This window comes from Prionailurus bengalensis, chromosome A2 (genome assembly GCF_016509475.1).
Source record: "Prionailurus bengalensis isolate Pbe53 chromosome A2, Fcat_Pben_1.1_paternal_pri, whole genome shotgun sequence".
Classification (NCBI taxonomy): domain Eukaryota; kingdom Metazoa; phylum Chordata; class Mammalia; order Carnivora; family Felidae; genus Prionailurus; species Prionailurus bengalensis.
Window position 1 is genome coordinate 1,989,846 of NC_057348.1, and position 22,450 is coordinate 2,012,295.

General features: G+C 44.5%; 1 protein-coding gene across 5 annotated transcripts in view; it reads left to right on the plus strand.

The window, feature by feature from the left end:
- The window catches only part of LOC122486663 (zinc finger protein 77-like), an 84,137-nt gene that overhangs the window by 22,028 nt on the left and 39,659 nt on the right, over positions 1 to 22,450 (plus strand). For 2 of the 5 annotated variants that reach the window (XM_043586090.1, XM_043586091.1), the window contains exons 3-4: positions 687 to 744; positions 1,164 to 3,220. The exons of 1 other annotated variant lie outside the window; for it this stretch is intronic. In XM_043586090.1, coding sequence (XP_043442025.1) covers positions 687 to 744; positions 1,164 to 2,862 — 1,757 coding nt within the window. In that variant the 3' untranslated portion in view covers positions 2,863 to 3,220. Of the gene's footprint in view, positions 1 to 686; positions 745 to 1,163; positions 3,221 to 20,890; positions 21,019 to 22,450 lie in introns of those variants that run through there. 2 more of the 5 variants (XM_043586093.1, XM_043586095.1) reach the window with 2 other exon arrangements.

The following is a 22,450-nucleotide window of genomic DNA, read 5'->3' on the forward strand; positions in this document are numbered from 1 at the left end:
CAGCCACACACATCACCTGACCTCTAATGGCAGCTGGGGCAGTGTAGGAAGGCTTCACCAAAGGCCTATGTGCCTTCAGAACTGATCAACCCTTGGTTGGACCAGGTTCCAGACAAGGGATTGGCATTTGGACCCATCCCCTAGAAACATGACTCTGTTTTTGAGAAGGGTGATATTTGTCATTGACCCGGCTTTCCTGTTGGACTTTTCATCCATCATACCCCATGTGGCCAGTCTTTCTGTCTCCTGTAGAGGTAGGGTGTGGATGTGTGTGTCTTGCCCAGTTCCTTCCTACTTGGCTCTTCTGATAATTCTTAACTCCACATTAGTGTCCATCTAGTTTGAAGTATTTCTGAATGAACGGGCTGCCATTTCAGACACTTTCTCTATTATTGCCAAAGTCTCGAGTCACAAGGGTGCTCGGAATTTTTTGGTCACATGACCATTCTTCCTCATGAAGTTCATTTACATTTCTGGATCAGTATATAAATAGAGATACATGGTCTGTTTTCTTACCTTACATATCAGATCATTTCCGAGAAATTCAATTAGACTCCCATTTCTTGTAGTTTCTCCCAGTCAAGGTAAAATGAGTGGATCAAAGACTGAGCGGAATTCTTTGCAGAATGAGCCTCTGAGTGAAAATACTGATGTTTACAAAAATTATTCCTGTTCTGTGTTTGTAGAGAAGCAGAAATTTCACAGCAGTGGAAATTTGACCCGAATGCAGGAAGGGCTTTTGAGGTGAGTGACACTTGTAAGGGAGGAAGGGGGGGATGTTGGCGATTGTGAGACTGATCTGAAATTAGAGAACAGTTGCAAACCTAGCGCAACAATCGTGTAGTCGAAATTTTCACAAGACAAACCTTTATAAATGCATTCTACCTATTGATCATCTGAAAAACAATTCGGTTGGAAAAAATGGTCAGGGAAAAGCATATGTAAGAAGCCCTGAATGTTATGACTCTATTTGAGTCCTCAGGGAGAACAGGAAGCTTGTTCCACTTTGGAACCTTGCACACAGTGCTAAAAACATACTCATTCATTGAGAATATCCATCATGTAACCCAATAATGATTAACAAACATCAATAGATCATTAGGTAATAAAGAGATCACTTATAATCATTATTCCCTAACCATGTACCTTCCTATTTTGAACAGAAGTCCTTTGGTGGAGAGTGTCTGTGAACGTATTGAAGGAGATCCATGTGGAGAAACCCCGAACCCGATTACAAGTCTTACTGTGCATGAGGGCTGTCCCACTGGAGGCAAATCCTGTGAATGCGCTAAGTGTAGGGAAGCCCTCACAGATGGTTTTTTTCTAGGGACTCTGGGAAGATCTCACCCAGGACTCACATCTAGTCCCTGTGAGGAATGTGGGCCGGCCTGTAGCTCTGTCTCAAGCCTCAGCACTCAGGTGGGTGCAGACCTTGTAGAGAAACCCTACGAAGGTCAGGACACCGGGAGAGCATCAGAGACATACACAAAGAGTCTGAGTAGTAAAAAATCTCTAGAGTGCAAGAAATGTGGAAAAGCTTTCACTTGCATTTCTTCTTTTCAGGGTCATGTGCAAAATGACTGTGTACAGAGAGCCCATGCATGTGACGTGTGTGGGAAAGCCTTTATGTGTCACTCTGATCTTACACATCACGTGAGAACTCATACTGGGGAGAGAACCTATCAATGTCAGGAATGTGGGAGAGCCTTCCAGTGTAAGTCAGGCCTGCAGAAACATGTGAGGACTCACACTCCAGAGAAACTCTATAAATATCAGCCCTGTAGGAAATCCTTCCCTGGCCAGCAGTCCTTTCTAGTACCTAGGAGAAGACACACAGGGGACAAACACTTGGAATGTAAGGAGTGTGGGAAAACTTTCAAGAAGCATCTACAGTTTGAACGTCACATGACCACACACAATGTAATGAAACCCTATGAATGTCGGGAGTGTGGCAAAACCTTCAAGCATCACCCAGACCTGCGAGTACATATGAGGACACACACTGGGGAAAGACCCTATGAATGTAAGGAATGTGGGAAATCTTTCCGAAAGTATGAACATGTTAAACGTCACATGACCACTCACAGTACTGTGAAACCCTATGAATGTAAGCAATGTGGCAGAGCCTTCCGGGACCACACAGACCTGCGAGTGCATATGAGGACACACACTGGGGAAAGACCATATGAATGTCAACAATGTGGGAAAGCCTTCAGATATCTTGGGAATCTGCGAGAGCACGTGACAATACACACGGGGGAGAGACCCTATGAATGTCAGGAGTGTGGGAAAGCCTTCAGGTATAACTCATGCCTGCGAGAACATGTGAGGAAACACACTGGGGAGAGACCCTATAAATGTCAGCACTGTGGAAAAGCCTTTATTCGACACCACACCCTCATACTACATACTGCGAGAAGACACTCAGTGGGCGGACACTTGGAATGTAAGGAGTGTGGGGAAACTTTCAGGAAGCATCAACCTTTTGAACATCACATGACCACACACAATGTAGTGAAACCCTATGAATGTCAGGAGTGTGGGAAAGCCTTCAGGTATCACAGAGACCTACGGATACATGCGTGGACACACACTGGGGAAAAACCCTGTAAATGTCAGCACTGTGGGAAAGCCTTCACATCTCCCTCAAACCTGGGAGCACACATGAGGACACATGCTGAGGAGAGACCTTTTGAGTGTATAGAGTGTGGGAAAGCTTTCCGTCAGCTGCAAAATTTTGAAAGTCATTTGAGGACACACAGCACCATTAAATCCTATGAATGTAAGAAGTGTGGGAAGGTGTACAAGTTCTCCTCATCTCTTCGAGCGCATATGAAGAAACACCCTGGGGAGAGACCTTGACAGATCACCGCTTCCTTCAAGAACACGTGAGGCTGCACAGTGGACACTAAGCCTCTGTATGCAAGGACTCTGGTAAGACCTTCCAGTGTCTCGTAGACCTGGGCAGAAGAACCTTATGAATGATCGCTCTGTGGGAAAGCCTTCAGTTGTCCCTCTGCCCTTCGAGAACACACGTGCAAGCACAGTAATGTGAAACATTACACACTTAAGCACCATGGAAAAGCCTGTCCGGGAATCTGTGAGCAAAGCCACACTGTAGGAAAGCATTTATTTTTCCTTCAAATATTTTTTTATGTTTATTTTTGAGACAGAGACAGAGCGTGAGCAGGGGAGGGGGCTGAGAGAGAGGGAAACAGAATCTGAGGTAGGCTCCAGGCTCTGAGCTGTCAGCATAGAGCCAGATGTGGGGCTTGAACTCATGAACCGTGAGATCGTGATTGAGCCAAAGTCAGATGCTCAAATGACTGAGCCACCCAGGCATCCCTCCTTTCAAATCTTCTTGAAAATGCGAGTCAGTACAACGGAGATGATCCTGAATGCACACAATTTTGGGAAAACTTCAGGTATAGAACTTCATGTATTTTGTTCATGAAAATTCAGGCAGGAGAGAAATCTTTTCATTGTTGTGAATATGGCTTTGACTTTCCAGGTGCCTCTTCCTTGACTGGGATCCCAAGTGTATGAATTCCTAGTTCATCTCACTGATATGAACACTGATGGTTTTAAGTGGCCTTCTTTGTCCTCTATATCTGTACAACCTAGATGTTACCTCAGACTTGAAGTAATCACATGGTTTTGTACAACATGTCTCTTTCCCATTATAATGTCTTTTGGACCTAGAGGTGATAAAAATGTGTCTATTGTTGGTGTGTACTTAACACCTTTATATACTTTTACAAAAAAAGTCTTGAATTATATGCATTCCAAAATGTTCTTCATAAGTTTTCATGATGTTAGACCCCTCATTGTTGAAAGTTCTTTTCTGTCCTCTGTTACGGATACTGGAATTTCCTGATTCTGTGTCTACTCGTCTTTTCAGTCTTTGTTATTAAAAGTTATATTTTCACATCAATTTTCTCATTTTCTTCAATTTTTAAAAAATTCAAAAATGTTTATTTTTGAGATCGGGTGAGAGAGAGAGCACACAAGCGGGGGAGAGGCAGAGAGAGAGAGAAGGATACACGGAATCTGAAGTAGGCTTCAGCCTCCGAGCTGTCAGCACAGAGTCCAACGCGGGGCTTGAACTTACAAACCTCAAGATCATGACTTGGACACTTAACCCACTGAGTCACCTGGGCACCCCTTTTTCTTCAATTTTTAAAGTTCAAGGGGCGCCTGGGTGGCGCAGTCGGTTAAGCGTCCGACTTCAGCCAGGTCACGATCTCGCGGTCCGGGAGTTCGAGCCCCGCGTCGGGCTCTGGGCTGATGGCTCAGAGCCTGGAGCCTGTTTCCGATTCTGTGTCTCCCTCTCTCTCTGCCCCTCCCCCGTTCATGCTCTGTCTCTCTCAGTCCCAAAAATAAATAAACGTTGGGAAAAAAAAATAATGTTCTGATATTGGTTTATCTTTCTGGCACTAGTTCTTAGATTGATTTTGTTCCAAATTATGACCTAGAAGAACATCCCTTGTGCAGTTATTTCTTGAGAGTGGATTGCAAGGCCTGGGAAAGTGAATGGGGTAAATGCTGAAACATCAGCGATGTTCTGGGCTCAAGGCTGTCCACCGATAGCCCTGTGAGATCCAGAGTCCCATGATCTCCCAGGAGCCAGTTCGGGAACAGACCCACTGTAGTCGTCTGGCAGTCTTCAAAACCGCACATCTTCCCTACGTGCTTTCATGTAAATACCGGATGTGTGTGTGGTCTATGTCCAGAGGCTCTTTGTGTTTTCCTCCCGTGCTTTGACATTCTTTGATGTTTATTCCTGGCGAACAGGAAATAAAGACTATGCAGTTTGCTCCTGGTGCTGTTTTGCTGGCAGAGAGAGCCCTGCATGTCCACTCTGACTGAGAACTTTTTCTTCAGTGCGCGGGGATATCCCTTTGGACCATGACTCAGGTTTGCCTGCTTATTTCCGAAAGCAGTGATTGTGGTGGAAATACCAGTGGGGTGCTTTCCTCTGGCCCCCAGGGGGTGTCTGGAAAGACCAGTTCCCTTGATATCAGCCAGATCAGTCGACCAAAATATGGTATTTGGTAAATTCTGGACATAGGAGCCCCTTCGGTTTTATCCTTAATAGAGGTAAGAAAAAAACCCAAAAAACCAAGAACAAAAACAAAAAAACCCTTGCTGTTTCCATAATGTTCCACAGTTCTGAGGTACCCCAAAGTCATTCCAACTATGGGACGAAATGCATGTGGTTTTACCCTTGACTATGATATTTGGTCATGTAATGGTATGTAACATCCTATGGGGCTGGACAGTCAAAGGGAAAAGTATTGCCACCTTGATACCTTTAAAAGGATTTGCAGGGCACTTGGCTGACTCGGTCAGTAGAGCACGTAATTCTTAGTCTTGGACTTGTGGGTTTTTGCCCCACACTGGGTGTAGAGGTAATGTAAAAAAATAATAAAATGGAATTTAAAAAAAAAAAGGATTTGCAAAAGCATACCCAACCTAATATTTACTGTTTTCCTCCTTTAAAAAAAAAAAACACATCAGTAAACTATGAAAAATCTTTATTGTTTAGAGGAGTGGCATGTAAAATGCCATGGGGAGTCAAAAGGGGACGGGTCAGCATTAAGCTGTCATGAGTTTTCTTTGGATCCAAATGTGGTCTGAAGAATTTGCTCTCAGTGGCAGTGCATGCCAGTAGCCAATAGGGCTTAAGAACAACAGAGCTTGGAGGGATAAAGATGTTATTTATTGCTGAGACGTCTTGGACAGACATCCGTTATCATCCATTAGGTTCTGCCAAGTGAAAGAGGCACTACAGGAAACTGTATAGGGGATTCTGAGCACCTGAGCCTTCTGTTCTTAGGATGGGCCTGATGCCCTGAAGAGCCTCTTTATTTGTAGTATATTGTCTCATTCCATTCTGCCAGGAGGGTTTGAAAAATACAATTTTATATTCATAGCAGCTACACTGCGATTCTGCCAATATCAGTTGAGGATGCTTCCCAGAAAGACGATGGTAGGTGATCCAGTTGAAAGAAATGGTTAGCGTCCCCAGATTCCACCCTAGTGCCTCAGAGATAGAGCTGATAAAATGTGTTCAAGGGTCATTTGATCTCCCTGGTTGGTTAATCTGATTACTACTGTCAAAGTTTAGAATTATGTCTCCCTTTTGGAGGAAAGAAATTCTGTCATGATCCTGTTCTAAGAAATCTCTGTCTAACACGTGAATAGAGGAGGAAGAAAGGAGAAAAAGACGGTGAGTTTCTCGCAAATGTCCTGGACAAAAGGAATAGGCTCACAGACAGGAATTTTTTCAGATTTTTTTTAGACACCCCCCCCCCAAAAAAAAATACTGGAACTATATTAATCCTTCCAGGCAGGGGCTGCATTACAGCAGGGGTTTGGGGACCAAGAGTGTACTTCTGGTGTCAACAAGGACAGAGATTCATTCCCAATGTGCAGGTGGTTCCACAAGCTGATTAAGACGGACAGCTGGGAAGAGCCCCTGTGGTTCCCTGGAGCCCTGTCACTGGGAATGAGGAGGATGTCAGAAAGACCAGGTGGAGGGATGCAGGTGGATGGAGTGCTTACATTTGAAGAAGATTTCTTCCAAAATCCTGGCTCTTTGTAATAATACCAGAAGCTACACTTTTTAAAATTTTTGTGTGGAGAGATTGCATATGCTGTCAGTAAAAAGTGAGACTTTTCTTATTTTATTTTTAAATTTATATCCAAGCTAGTTAGCATATAGTGCAGTAATGGTTTCAGGAATAGAATCCAGTGATTCATCCCCTACATATAATACCCAGTGCTCATCCCAACAGGTGTCCTCCTTAATGCCCCTTGCCCATTTAGCCCACTCCCCCTCCCACAACCCTCTCCAGCAACCTTCAGTTTGTTCTCTATATTTAAGAGTCTTTTATGTTTCCCCCCTCCCTCTTTTTATATTATTTTTGCTTCCCTTCCCCTATGTTCATCTGTTTAGTGTCTTAAATTCCACATATGAGTGAAGTCATACGATATTTCTCTTTCTCTGTCTGACTGATTTTGCTTAGCATAACAGCCTGTAGTTCCATCTATGTTGTTCCAAATGGCAAGATTTCATTCTTTTTGACTGCTGAGTAATCTCCATTGTATGTATGTATGTATGTATGTATGTATGTATGTATGTATACGTGTGTGTATATGCACACACCACATCTTCTTTATCCATTCATCTGTTGATGGACACTTGGGCTCTTTCCATATTTTGGCTATTGTTGATAGCTCTGCTATAAACATTGGGGTGAATATGTCCCTTTGAAACAGCACACCTGTAGCCTTTGGATAAATACCTAGTAGTGAAATTGCTGGGTTATAGGGTAGTTCTATTTTTAATTTTTTGAGGAACCTCCATACTGTTTTCCAGAGTGGCTGCACCAGTGTGCATTCCCAACAGCAGTACAAAAGAGTTCCCGTTTCCCCACATCCTTGACAACATCTGTTGTTGCCTGAGTTGTTAATGTTAGCCATTCTGACAGGTTTAAGGTGGTATCTCATTGTGGTTTTGATTTGTGTTTGTATTGATTTGATTTGTATTTCTGTGATGTTGAGCATTTTTTCATGCTCAACTTTGATAAGCTCTTTATAGATTTTGGATACTAACCTTTTATCTGATATGTCATTTGAAAATGTCTTCTCCCATTCCATTAGTTATCTTTTAGTTTTGCTGATTGTTTCCAAGTTTTTATCTTGATGAGGTCCCAATAGTTCATTTTTGGTTTAGTTTCCCTTGCTTCTGGAGACATATTGACTAAGAAATTGCTGTGGTTGAAGTCAAAGAGGTTTTTGCCTCATTTTCTCCTCAAGGATTTTGATGGCTTCCTGTCTTACATTTAGGTCTTTCATCCATGTTGAGTTTATTTTTGTGTGTGGTGTAAGAAAGTGGTCCAGGTTCATTTTACTGCATGTCGCTGCCCAGTTTTCCCAGCACCACTTGCTGAAGAGACTGTCTTTATTCCATTGGATATTCTTTCCTGCTTTGTCAAAGATTAGTTGGCCATATGTTTGTGGGTCCATTTCTGGGTTCTCTACTCTGTTCCATTGATCTGAGTGTCTGTTCTTGTGCCAGTACCATACTGTCTTGATGATTACAGCTTTGTAATACATCCTGAAGTCTGGGGTTGTGATGCCTCCAGCTTTGGTTTTCTTTTTCAGGATTGCTTTGGCTATTTGGGGTCTTTTCTGGTTCCATGCAAAGTTTAGGATTGTTTGTTCTAGCTCTGTGAAGAATGCTGGTGTTATTTTGATAGGGATTGCATTGAACATGTAGATTGCTTTGGGTAGTATCAACATTTTAACATTATTTGTTCTGTCCATGAGCATGGAACATTTTTCCATTTTTTGTGTCTTCTTCAATTTCTTTCATAAGTTTCTAAAGTTTTCAGTGTATAGATTTTTCACCTCTTTGATTAGGTTTATTCCTAGGTATTTTATGTGTTTTGGTGCAATTTTAAATTGAGATCAATTCCTTGATTTCTCTTTCTGTTACTTCATCATTGGTGTATAGAAATGCAACTGATTTCTGTGCATTGACTTTATATCCTGCGCCTTTGCCGAATTCATGGATCAGTTCTAGCACTTTTTTGGTGGAATCTTTTGGGTTTTCCATATAGAGAATCATATCATCTGCAAAGAGTGAAAGTATGTCTTCCTCCTGGCCGATTTGGATGAATTTTGTTCCTTTGTGTCGTCTGATTGCTGAGGCTAGGACTTCCAATGCTATATTGAATAACAGTGGCGAGAGTGGACATCCCTGTCGTGTTCCTGACATTAGGGGGAAAGCTCTCAGTTTTTCCCCATTGAGGATGATATTAGCAGTGGGTCTCTCATGTATGGCTTTTATGGTCTTGAGGTATGATCCTTCTATCCCTGCTTTCTTGAGGGGTTTTATCAGGAAAGGATGCTGTATTTTGTCAATGCTTTCTCTGCATTTGTTGAGAGGATCATGTAGTTCTTGTCCTTTCTTTTATTAATGTGATGTACTGCATTGATTTGTGGATATCGAACCAGCCCCGCATTCCAGGTATAAATCCCACTTGATCATGGTGAATAATTCTTTTAATGTATTGTTGGATCCATTTGGCTAGTATCTTGTTGAGAATTTTTGCATCCGTGTTCATCAATGAAATTAGTCTGTAGCTCTCCTTTTTAGGGGGTCTTTGTCTAGTTCTGGAATGAAGGTAATGCTGGCCTCATAGAATGAGTTTGGAAGTTTTCCTTCCATTTCTGTTTTTTGGAACAGCTTCAACAGAATAGGTGTTAACTCTTTAAATGTTTAGTAGAGTTCCCCTGAAAAGCCATCTGGCCCAGAACTCTGTCTTTTTGGGAGAATTTTTTTTTTTTTTTAGTGTTTGTTTATTTTTGAGAGAGACAGAAAGAGAGAGAGAGAGAGAGAGAGAGAGAGAGAGAGAGAGAGAGATGAATGGGGGAGGGGCAGAGAAAGAGAGGGAGACACAAAATCTGAAACAGGTTCCAGGTTTTTAGCTGTCAGCACAGAGCCCAACACAGGGTTTGAACTCGGGAATGGTGAGATCATGACCTAGGCTGAAGTCAGATGCTTAACCAACTGAGCCACCCAGGTGCTCCTAGAGATTTTTGATTATTAATTCAATTTCTTTACTGGTTTTGGGTCTGTTCAAATTTTCTATTTCTTCCTGTTTCAGTTTTGGTAGTTATATGTTTCTAGGAATTTGTCCATTTCTTCCAGATTGCCCATTTTATTGGCATCTAATTGCTCATAATATTCATTTATTATTTGTATTTCTGCAGTGTTGGTTGTGATCTCTCTTTCATTTGTGTTTTTATTTATTTGGGTCTTTCCTTTTTCTTTATGATCAATCTGGCTAGGGGTTTATCAATTTTGTTAATTCTTTCAAAGGACCAGCTCCTGGTTGCATTGATCTGTTCTACTGTTTGTTTGCTTGCCTGTTTTATTTTAATAGCATTGATTTCCACTGTAATATTTATTATGTCCCATCTTCTGCTGGTTTTGAACTTTATTTGCTGTTCTTTTTCCAGCCCTTTAAGGTGTAAGGTTAGGTTGTGTATCTAAGACCTTTATTCCTTCTTTAGGAATGCCTGAATTGCTATATACTTCCCTTTTATGATCGCCTTTGCTGCATCCCAGAGGTTTGGGGCTGTGGTATTATCATTTCCATTGACTTCCATGTACTTTTTAATTTCCTCTTTAACTTCATGGTTAGCCTATTCATTTTTTAGTAGTATGTTCTTCAGTTTCCAAGTATTTGTTGTCTTTCCATTTTTTTTCTTGTAGTTGATTTCAAGTTTCATAGCTCTATGGTCTGAAAATATGCATGGTATGATCTCAGTCTTTTTGTACATTTTGAGGGCTGATTTGTGTTCCAGTATGTGATCTGTTCTGGAGAATGTTCCATGTGCACTTGAGAAGAATGTGTATTCTGCTGCTATAGGATGAAAAGTTCTGAATATATCTGTTAAGTCCATCTGGTCCAGTGTGTCATTCAAAGCCATTGTTTCCTTGTTGAGTTTCTGCTTAGATGCTCTGTCCATTGTTGTAAATGCGGTGTTAAAGTCCCCTACTATTATGGTATTATCGTCAATGCGTTTCTTTATGTTTGTGGTAAATTGATTTATATATTTGGGTGCACCACGTTAGGGGCCTAAATGTTCACAATTGTTAGATCTTGGTGGATGGACCCCCTAATTATGATATAATGCCCTTCTTAATCTCTTGTTACACTTTAATTTTAAAATCTAGATTGTCTGGGGCACCTGCATGGCTCAGTAGGTTGGGCGTCCAACTTCAGCTCAGGTCATGATCTCACACTTCGTGGGTTCAAGCCCCGTGTCAGGCTCTGTGCTGGCAGCTCGGAGCCTGGAGCCTGCTTCCGATTCTGGCACTCTCTCTCGCTACCCCTCCCCGACTTGTGCTCTGTCTCTCAAAAGTGAATAAATGTTAATAAATAAATAAATAAAATCCAGATTGTCTGATACAATTGTGGCTACTCCAGCTTTCTTTTGGCAACCTTTAGCATGATAGATGGTTCTCCACCCCCTTACTTTCAATCTGAAGGTGTCTTTAGGTCTAAAATGGGTCTCTTGTAAGCAGCATATAGATGGATCTTGTTTTCTTATCCATGCTGTTTCGCTATGTCTTTTGATTGGAACTTTTAGTCCATTGACATTTAGAGTGAGTACTGAAAGATAGGTATGTATTGCCATTGTATTGCCTGTAGAGTTGGAGTTTCTGATGGTGTTCTCTGGGCCTTTCTAGTCTTTGTTGCTTTTGGTGTTTTTGTTTTGTTTTGTCTTTTCTCCCCTCAGAGAGTCCCTGTTAAAATTTCCTGCAGGGCTGGTTTAGTGGTCAGGAGCTTTTTTAGTTTTTGTTTCTCTGGGAAACTCTTTATGTCTCCTCTATTTTGAATAACAGCCTTGCTGGAGAAAGAATTCTTGACTGCACATTTTTCTGATTCAGCACATTGAATATATCCTGCCACTTCTTTCTGGCCTGCCAGGTTTCTGTGGCTAGGTGTGTTGCGAACCTGATCTGTCTTTCCTTATAGGTTAAGGACTTTTTTCCCTTGCTGCTTTCATAATTCTTTCCCTGTCTGCATATTTTGTTAATTTGACTATGATATGCCTTGTTGATGGTCAGTTTTTGTTGAATCTAATGGGAATTCTCTGTGCTTCCTGGATTTTGATGTCTGTCTTCCCCCAGGTTAGGAAAGTTTTCCACTATGATTTGCTCACACAAAACTTTGACCCCCTTTTCTTTCTCTTCTTCTTCTGGGATCTCTATGATTTGGATGTTACTCCTTTTTAATGAGTCACTGAGTTCTCTAATTCTTATATCATGCTCTTTTGCCTTAGTTTCCCTCTTGTTTTTTGCTTCATTCTCCATGTTTGTCTTCTATATTGCTGATTTGCTGCTCTGCTTCATCCGTCCTTGCTGCTTTGGGAACCATTGAGATTGCATCTCAATTATAGCATTTTTAATTTTGTCCTGACTATATTTTACTTCTTTTATCTCCGCAGAAAGGTATTCTATTTTTTTTTTCACCCCAAGCTAGTATTATTATCGTGGCTCTAAATTCTAGTTCAAACATCTTACTTATATCTGTGCTAAGTCCTTGGCTGTCATTTCTTCCTGTTCTTTCTTTTGGAGTGAATTCCTTGATTTTGTCATTTTAGAGGAAGAAAAATAATAAATTAAAAATTAAATTAAAAATTAAAAACAACACAAAAAAGTCAAGTAAAGGAAGCTAGGTTCTAAGTGTGTTTTGATCTGGTTGTTGAAAGAGCTTGATAGAATATAGAAAAAAAAAGAAAGAAAAAAGAAAACTTTAAAAATTTTAAAAGGATGTATACAGTAAAATAAAATAAAATTAAGAAAGTAAAACAGACTAAAAATTTACAAAAAAAATAAAAATAGAAAAATCTTCCTTCATAAAAATGGAAAGTAAAAATAATTTTTTTCTCTTTCTGTTCAAGAATAAGAAAAGAAAAAAATGAATAGATGGACCAGCAATCAGAATGAAATCCGAATGAAATTACATTGGTTTCCCTAGAAGTCAAACTATGAAGCATTTTATAGTCTGTACACTAAGCAGGCAGAGAGACTTGTGGTGATCCTCTAGGGCTTGGTTGGTGTAGTTGGACCGGGCTTGGTGTAATGGCTCTGTACTCCACTAGGTGGTGCTGCTTAGCTTACTGGGGGTGGATTGGTGTGTCACATGTATGAGTGTATGTGCATGCTCAGAAGAGGTGAAAATGGTGTCACCCAGCTTCCCAGTCTCTAGGATCAGAACTCTGCTCTCGCCGACTAGCAACCAAGCATCCCTCCTTTGTCTCCAGCTTCCATCCACTCACCGCTTCTACACTGTCCGCAACCAAGCCTTCAGCCTGCCAAGCAGCACCTCCCTCCCGAATTTTATCTCAGATGGGGCTGTGTTTCCAAATCCCTCACTTCTGAGGGCCCTGAGGCTTGAACCTGCTCTGACCCTCTGGGGAGGGTATCTTTGAGTAATGGCTGGGTGCCAGCCTACCCCCAGGAATGTTCACATGACTGTGCTGCTGTAGATGCTCAGAGACTGTGGCTGGTGCCAGTCCGCCCCAGAAAAATTTAGCATTATCATGTAGCAGCAGTGGTTCGGGGACTATGGTAAATCAAAACATACATCTGACGCCACGTTTCACTGCTCCCTCATGCCCCCTAACGTCCTTGTTCCAATACCAGCAAACATGGCTGAAATATGGGGTCTGCTGAGATCTTTGCCTGTGAGGAAGCTGCATGGCCTCTACCATATATCCTCCTGACAGGGGACCTGCCTTTCCCCATATGGTCCGAGGACCCCCAGGACCTGAGAACAAAGGAGAGGATGCTCTTTTATAGGCAAAGGAGGAGTAGGGAGAGGGGAGGAGCTCTTATACAGAAAAAGTCCATTTGAGCAAACTGCGGTTTGAAGATGGTGGCTTCTCATTGACTGAGCTGTCACCATCTCTCATTGGCGGAGCTGTGACTGTCTCATTGGGGTGTGACAGCCTCTCATTGGCTAGACTGTTGCTGGGCAGGGGAAAGTTTTCTCAATGGGGTAAGGGCAGTAAAGTCTTTTCCTGTTGAGTCTGCAGGTGGCCAAGGGTTGAACAAGGAGCATCTCCGGCTGGCCTCCTGCCTTTATTTTATTTCCCTTTTGTGTTCTCACAAAACTTACACCTTTTGACATTTTGCTTTCTGCTGTGATTTTCTTTAACTCCTTTACAACTACCACTTTTTATTTATAAAAATGACGTTGTCACTCCTAATCTTGAAAACCTCAATATTGCTTATGAAATGGTCTTTGACAAAGAACACCAGGAGTCTTGGCCTTGCAGGTTAAGATTGTGGGATGGGGAGCCAGACACACATCTTCCCTACTTGTCTGTCAACAACTAGAACAGTGTCGTTGGTGAGGTGAGTCTTAGTTGTGGTGGGAATGAGTTCTTACGCGGAGCTCCAGGCATAACTGCGTTGAGGACACTATTAATTTCTGGAAATGCTGTTCCCAATGTGTGTTTTCCAAATAGCTCTTTGATGTTTACATGAAAATCAGTATCAGAATGGAAACATGTCCTTATTTCCTTACTTGTTCTTACTAGGAATAGTGCTATTTGTGTTCAACAGGAGGTTTCTTCCTGTGATGGGTGGGTAATTGGTTGGTAATGTTTCACCCATCAATGTATCCTTGTATTAATTCTAGTGGAGGAAAAATGGGCCATGCCTTTCTCTTTTCCTTCAAACCACTGATACTTCTGTTGATCTGCCCCCAATTGACATAAATCAGTTTCTATTGCTGTGTCAGATGGCCTCCAGGGATGCTTCTCTGGCCCCAGGCATGGTCGTAGTCCGGTTGTATCTCAGGTTGGGTTTCATTCTGAGATGGTGTGTAAGGGGAGCCGCAGTCCCACTGGGATGTGGGGAAGGAAACAGTAAAGGAAATGTACAGGAATGTGGTAGCATAAATGGAAAATAGAGATACCTGTACACTGTGCAGTCTGCAGAGAGGAATGCTTATGTCTTATCATTCCAACCAGGGTCAGAATGGGCTTTCCTGTCTACTGTCCTCAGTTCACCAAAATGACCTTGTCATGGGATGACAACACACTGACGTAAACAACATGGAAAGTGTGGATCACAACAACATTGCAATTTCTGCACTGGTGGGAAAGAGTCTGTATGTGACATTTGATGTGGGATTCTTGCTTGTTCATAGAAAAACCATGAAATCCCTGATTTTAAACATTGTCTAAAAAGAGTTCACAATTGCAAATACTCAGAGGATGTTTTGTTTGTGAATTTATGTTCCTTTTCTTTGCAGTGCCCTTCTGATTCTGAGTCTGCAGTTTTGCAGGACAACCACTGAGTACATGTTTAGAGGCCTTGAAGGTGCACCTGTTCTGTGGCCATTAAAGGTTGGCCAGTCTTGGCAATGACAGGAGGGGGCACAGGAAGGCCCAGGACAACAGACAACCTTATCCTCAGGTCTGAGATGGACAGTCAGTGCGTAGAGATGGGGTGACTGTGGGAGGCACCAAGGGAACGAGCCTAAATGGGCAGCTGGGAAGCAGTGAGCGTGAGGACATGTGGGCAAGTGTCTGCAGTGCCTGGATCAACATGGAATATAATTGTGTGCTTTGAGCAAACATTGCCTTGCTTTGAGCCGACTGTGTGGCACATAAGAGGGGGCTCAACTTTTAGCACCTGATACCGAGTATAGAGTCTGGGAAAGAAAGGATAAATTTGAATCATAATCCTGAGTTGTTTGTTTTGTTGTTGTTGTTCCTATGCTTGGTGCCCTCTAAAAATTCACCTAGATTTATAGGCCTCAGTTTACTCATACAAGGAGAGGGGAAAAAAAGTATAGCATTTTAGCAACTAGATTTATATGTGCTGACAGGGTTCCCTTAAGGAGGACATTTAACACACTGCCGGATATGAGTAAGCAGCACGTCCGTGTTCACACAGTCAGTGAGGCAGTCATAGCCTCAGACACGGAAGCCGGCCCGGCGCTCGGTACTGGGCTGTGACATTCACTGAGCAGAAACCATTTCACCCGCCTGTCCTCGGACGAAGCACTCCCTTGTCTGTGATGCGTCAAGGCACATGAAGACCACGATATGGTCATGTGTGTAAAGAGGCTAAAAAATAGAGTCCAGTCCATACAGCTCCCCACATATTCCCTGCTTCTTGCTGATGTGCCTGCTGCCTCTTTTCTTTTTTTAAATTTTTAAAAAATGTTTATTTTGTTTTTGAGAGAGAGAGACAGAGCATGAGCAGGGGAGGGGCAGAGAGACGGGTAGACACAGAATCCGAAGCAGGCTCCAGGCTCTGAGCTGTCAGCACAGATCCCGACACGGGGCTCGAACCCATGAACCAGGAGATCATGACCTGAGCCAAAGTAGGATGCTTAACTGACTGAACCACCCAGGCGCCCCATGCTGCCTCTTTATTCATAGTTTGAGCTGCACCGCATCCCGCCTGCTTTCTAGACAAGAAGTGTGAAGATCTCCAATCACAAACTTACCTGTACCTCCTGACGGCATCTAGTCCAGAATAAAGGAGCCCTTCCCACACGCCCCCATCATCTGTCACACGTCTGCATGCGTCATGTCAGAACACGTCCTCACGCGGTACATGTCACACTGTGTCCCTCACACCGACACCTCCGCCCACCTTCATGAGTTGTGGTCATCCAATGTCCCGATCCACTGTGATCCTCTCTGCCGACAGGTGTGGTCCTGGTGGTCTTTGAGTGGAGGGCATTGATGAAGTCATCGCCTTAGTCTTAGTAATGTGTTACAATCACGGTAATGACAAAGATCGTAAGTATATAAGAATTTAAAATATCGACCCAAAAGAAAAAATCCCTAAAATCCTGTGCAGCTGGTACCATGACTAAGAATGCATGAAAATATTAACCAAGAATTGTCCTAAATGAGAAATAGCAAGGCTGACTTGACACTACATAAGTGCAAAGGGATATTTTGATAAAATCTCTCAGCCAATGAAAAGTTAAAGAGAATTACATTCGTTAGTATACAGGTGGTTTTTAAAAACGATTGACAAGTTTTCTTCCGGGCAACATGCATACAAACTTGTGTTTGACTAAACAAGTGCACGCAGTTTTTAATCACAATATAAAACGTGAACACTTGCTGAATTCTTGGCTTCAACTCCCAAGTAAGAGAAATCTCCCACATCCCACCTGAGATATGCAGAAGGTGCTCGTTTCTCACACGGAAGGATAGAACAGTGCAGACACTCAACAGGGCAGTGGAGGGTCAGAGTCCCATGTGGTTTTTAGCTGTGCCATTATATCTGTTGTCCTGGAATCAAGATGCCTGGTCTTCCACAATCACTGAGAGAATGGGTGCTTGCTATACAAATGATATGTTACACAAATACGGTAAGAAAAGGGGAGTCAAAGCATCAGAGAAATCCAAGAAACATGACTTTAAATCAGTGGCTCGGGGGACACAGTGGGGCTGGGTGGAAAACCCAAAGCTGTGGCTTTCTGACCATGGAATCTGATCCGTATTTGGGGGGTCATAGAGACATGAGTGGAAGGCAAGACTGCTAAGAAAATAGGAGGGGAAAAGGTTAGTGTTTGGTTTGGTACATGCTTGATTGACAGGCTGCTAGTTAGAAACTTGGGCTGCAGGCTGTTGGCAAATAAGCTCCTATGCATTTGTCCATCTGTATGGTGACCCCAACACTAGACTAGGGCATCTTCACCTCTACTTTCAATACTCAGACCACCGGTGAGTTGTCACCTAGAACCACGAATATGGGGATTCTGGGAAAAGTGGCTGTTAGCCTTATCCACAATGAAATAATTCAGCAGAACCATAATTATCTACGTAATTTTATTGACCTTTCACAGTCGCATGGAAAAATGGAGTACAGTGAAGGGACAAAAAGAAAAGGTATATGGAGATTATATATTTCTTAAATATACATACAGTCTGAAATATATATGTACATACAGTCTGAAACATACATGTATATTTTAGAGGGATAATTCTATATGTGGTTGGAAGGACTAGGAAAACAAAACAGTAAAGTAATGATTTCACGTAACACTGGAAGTTGATACCTAAATTCATGACAAGGTATATGCAGTACAAACACACACATACTCTGGGTTCAGTATTGTACCCCCACATTTCCTGTCTATGTGGAACCTCAAAATACAGCCTTATCTAGAAATAAGGTGTTTGTACATTTAAGGAAGATGAGCCACACTGGATTAGGGTAGGTCTTGACCCAGTGATGGGTGTCCTTATAAAACTGGGAAATTGGGACACAGAGGCCTGCACTGAAGACAGGGCTTGACCATGTGAGACAGAAGCAGGGATTGGCATGATGTGTCTACCCGCCGAGGAATGCAAGTGTTCTTTGGCAACCCCTGGAAGCTGGGAGGGAGGCCTGGGACACATTCTTCTTCAGAACTTTCAGAAGGAACCAACCTTGCAGACAACTTGATCTCAGGCTTCCAGCCACCTCAATTTTCTGCCCACAAATATCTGTCCTCTCAGCCGCCCAGTGTGTAGCACTGTGTTACAGCAGCCCCAGGAGAAGAATGCATTCCGAAGGAGGGAAGGGACCCCGGATATCCAAGGGACAGCTGGAAGCCGCTGTGTCTACAGCAGAGTGAGAGGGGAAGAGGCACAGGAGATGTGAGAGGAGAGGATGGGGTGGGTCATATGTGCCACTCAGCCAAGAAGACTGACTTTGGTGGTGGGTGGTGTGGACCCTCAAGATGAACTGATAGGGCAGCCTCACTGGACCCATTACCATGACAACAGACAGCAAGATGGTGATGTCGTCCAAGGTGGTGGATCACTCTGGGTGGATCATAGCAGTGGCAATGATGTGGAGGTTGGAGTGCAGACAGAATTAGAGTTGGAGCCATGAGAATTTTGCAGTTTGCAGGTGGGCTGAGAGAGATTCCAGGAAATGTTCCCACGATGTCAATACTTCACCAGTAGTTGGATGGTTTTAGTAGAATTTCATCAATACTATAACCAAGTTTTTCTTGGAACTTCACAAATCCCACTTCAGAATTTTATACATAAGAACAATTGTTCAATCATGGACATGCTTTTCTATATAATGAGGTAGAGGGAATTACCCAAAAACGAGCAATCATCAAGAACTTGTATGTTGGAAGTATAATGCTGAAGGTATGGATGCATAGAAGTATTTTCACATAGGAATCAAAGATCATCACTTAAAACAGAAACACCTTCATGGCCTTGCACATTAGACAAGTGTCCAGGGACATGTGTGTTATCAGAGCATCTCAGTTCCAGGCCTTGGGAACAGCTGTGCTGAGAATCCCCAGCCCTGAAGGGGCCTGTCCTGGATAATTCGAGAGTGAAAGAAACTCAGGGAGAAATCTTCATGAACTCGCATTCAGTAAGGTTTCTTAACTGACAGGATAATCACAGGGAACACAAGAAAAAGTAGGTTAAATAAGGCTTCAGCAAGATGAAAATCTTTTGCGCATCAAAGGTCAATATCAAGAGATTGAAAGGACATAAAATGGGAGAACAACCTTGTAAATCACATCCATGATAAGATTTTATCATTCAGAATACACAAAGAGGTCTTAAGTGAATAACAACAACGTGGCCCAGTCAGTGAGCAAAACCTTGAAGAGACATTTCTCTTAAGATGACGCACAAATGTCTAATAGACACATGAAACGATCCTCCCATCAGGACGATGCGAGTCAGAACCACGATGAGATGCCACTTCCCACTCACGAGGACGGCTAGGAGCCAGAATCCAGAAAGAAGCGGCGGCCAGGATGTGGAGAAAGCGGAACCCTGTGCTTGGCTGGTGGGAGTGTCAGGGCAGCTGACGTGGAAAAAAGTTTGGTGGTTCCTCAAAAAGTGAAACACAGAATGGCAGTGTGACCCAAGTGTTCCAGGCCTACGTAAAGTGAAACAGACACTCAGATGTGGGCACACGAGTGCCAGGTGCAAAACTGTGCGTTCCCCGCAAAAGAGGGAAATGTCCCAAGTGTCCCCGGTGTGTGGATGGATGAACCGGGTGCGGCATAGACACAGGACGGACAGTGATTCAGCCCCAGAGAGGAATGAAGGACAGACACATCATGCACGTGAACGTATGGTGACAGTGTTATACCACGTGGAAGACACCAGCCACACAGGCCACATGGTGCGAGTCACTTACATTAAATAGGCAGAGTGGGCAAATCCGCAGAGACGCGAAGTATTTCAACAGTGCCCAGGAGGCATGATTTCCTGGCTATTGTGGCCTTTAAATTTGCTTAGGAAAATGGAGATATAAGTCGCATACCATAGGGCTCACACTTGTAAGACTAAAACTCAGCGTTCTTTTTATTTTGTGTGTTCCCAGAGCTGTCCCACATCAACACACCACCTGAAGAAGGGTGTGGAGCTTTTACATTCCACATTCACAGGGACGGATTATAAAACGGATCTGCGTGACTTTCCTTGCAGAATGTAATGCACACCTGATCATTGCAAATGTGTGTCTGAGGCGGTGCCTGGCTGGGGCCGCGGGGTCCCACATCCCTTGGTGGCTGAGGCCTCAGGGCACTTTTGATTGACCTGAGGCCTGAGACGTGGAGGTTGGTTCAGAGGTCGGGGCCTCACGATTTCAAAGGGCCAGGTTAAAACTCAAGGAGGCCAATCATCCCTTAGGTGAGGCCACAGACCAGTGACCTTTCTTCTCTCTTATTTTTTTTTAATGTTCTTTTATTTTTGAGAGACAGAGGCAGAGCACAAGCGGGGGGGAGGGGCAGAGAGAGAGGGAGTCACCGAATCTGAAGCAAGCTGCAGGCTCTGAGCCACCCAGGCACCCCTTCAGTGAGCTGTTCTTAAACACAGGGGACAAGTGCATCGTCACCCCGTGTCGACCACGAACACAGGGTCACCAGGCCATTCTGTTCTTTCGCGTCCCAATTCGACCCTGGACTAGGGAGTCTCCGCAGAGAAAGTGAGTCGGATTCCCTGAACAGAATAGGAGGAGGCAGGCTGCTCAGCTCGCCCCGAGCTCTTTCAGCTGAGAGCCCACCTCCTGGCGGGCGGATCGGACACGTGTGTACCGCCAGCCTGTCACTCAGGGGGGAAAAAGGCGGGACCTGGGGGTATCTGCCCAATTTTCGGCCACCCAGGACTACCCTCCAATCAGAACGGGAAGGGCCGAAGGCTGTCCTATCCACGGTGAGTAAGCGAGGTGGCTTGGTAACGTCCAATCGGGTTCTGGGGGATTATCTTCGGAATCCATCCAATCAGGTCGCAGGGACTGAAGGATCGCCCAATCAGGGCCCGGGACCTGTACACCACCCAATCAGGCCCGAGCGAGAGCCCGGTGGGCGTGGCTCTCAGCCGGGGCGGCTGGCGCAGTGGGATCCTGCGCTGCCACGGTTGCGGGTGTGCGCGGCTTAGGAGGACGCCCCGAGGGTGCGGAGCGGGGACCCCGAGGTGGTGAGTGCGCGGGCCGGAGGGGCGGATGGGACCAGCCGGACCTAGGTGGAAGCGCCGCGGCGGGGTGTCCCCCTCCCTAGGGTTGGCACCTGGGTCCTGGGCGGATGGAACTGGGAAGGGAGGCTGGGGGAGGGCAGGGGGAGGCCTGGGATTCGGGGAGCGTGTGCGACGACCTGACTAAGCAGGAGTTTTGCTCCTCGGTGGGGGACAGTAGAGACTGTCCGGGTGAGTTGTCTCATAAAGGAAACTGTTTGCAGCCGTAAAGAGGCCGCAGGGAATAGCTTCCGAATCCGCGACTCCCCGGGGGGGGGGGGGGTCTTTTTTGGAGGGTGAGGATGAATATTCAGAAAGGGGAGCTTTGTCGGGGGCGGTCTAGGCGGGCGTGAGGTCGCTCGGGCCGAGCTGGAAGACGTGCCGAGAAAGCACGCGTGCAGTGTGACGGTCACGGAGCCTGAGCTGCTCGCGGGGGCTGAGACTTGGACGTTAGAATCCAGCGGAGGTAAGTGTGGGACGTGGGGCCGGGGCTGAGCGCGCGCTGAGGGAGCAGGTGCACGCGCATGGGGTCCTGGGCTGCGATCTCGGGTAAGAAATGCAGGGTTTTCTCGCTTTGGAAACGGCGCGGAGAGTTCCACGGGTTTGGCTGTTTCCTGGCCTGGTGCAGACACCCGCTGTTCCCTTCAAGTCGTAAATGGCTGAGATTGGTTTTCTGTTTTTCCATTCCTTTGTGATTGTGACCCGGACCAGGAAGTTCTGCAAGGGGTGTGCTGGGCAATTAGAGCCTGAGAGGCGTAGATCACGGAATGGAGCTGGGTTCCTAAAACGATTCCTTTTCTGGGCACCCCCTAAACCCGCTGAGCTTAAGGGGGACCCAAGGTGGACCTGTCACCCAACCAACCTGAGTTCTCTGCTTGGTGAGTCAGAAACTGCTCCACACTGAGCAGTCTCAGGAAGAAAACTTTATTAGTAGCAGATACAGAGATCAGTAGATCACAGGAAATAACTTCCAAAGCCCTGACTCCCCGGAGGGAGGGTGGATGGGCTCTTCTGGTTTAGGGCTGGGATGGGTATTTCCACGGGGAAGTCTCGTCACCCTGAGTGGGGCAGGCAGGAGGAGTGCTGGGGGTGGGCCTTAGGGCAGCAGGCCTGTCCCCAGTGTGTGTGTCATGTACAGGAGGCTTTGCTCCTTCTTGGGTAGAGACTTTAGTGTGATAATGAAGTAAAGGTAATTGCCGATCATTCCAGATGTCCCCCAGGTCCATCTGCACAGGCGGGAATCAGAGGCTCCTCAAACTGGTCGGGGAGGTTGGGGCCCTGGAGGTCTGGTGAGGGCAGGTCAGTCTGCTCCAGGGGCGGGTTCCTGTCCTTTGCCTGAGTTAAAAGGACAGCTGGAAAGGACAGCTTAGGGAAACGTGGGACAAGGGTCTGTGAATAC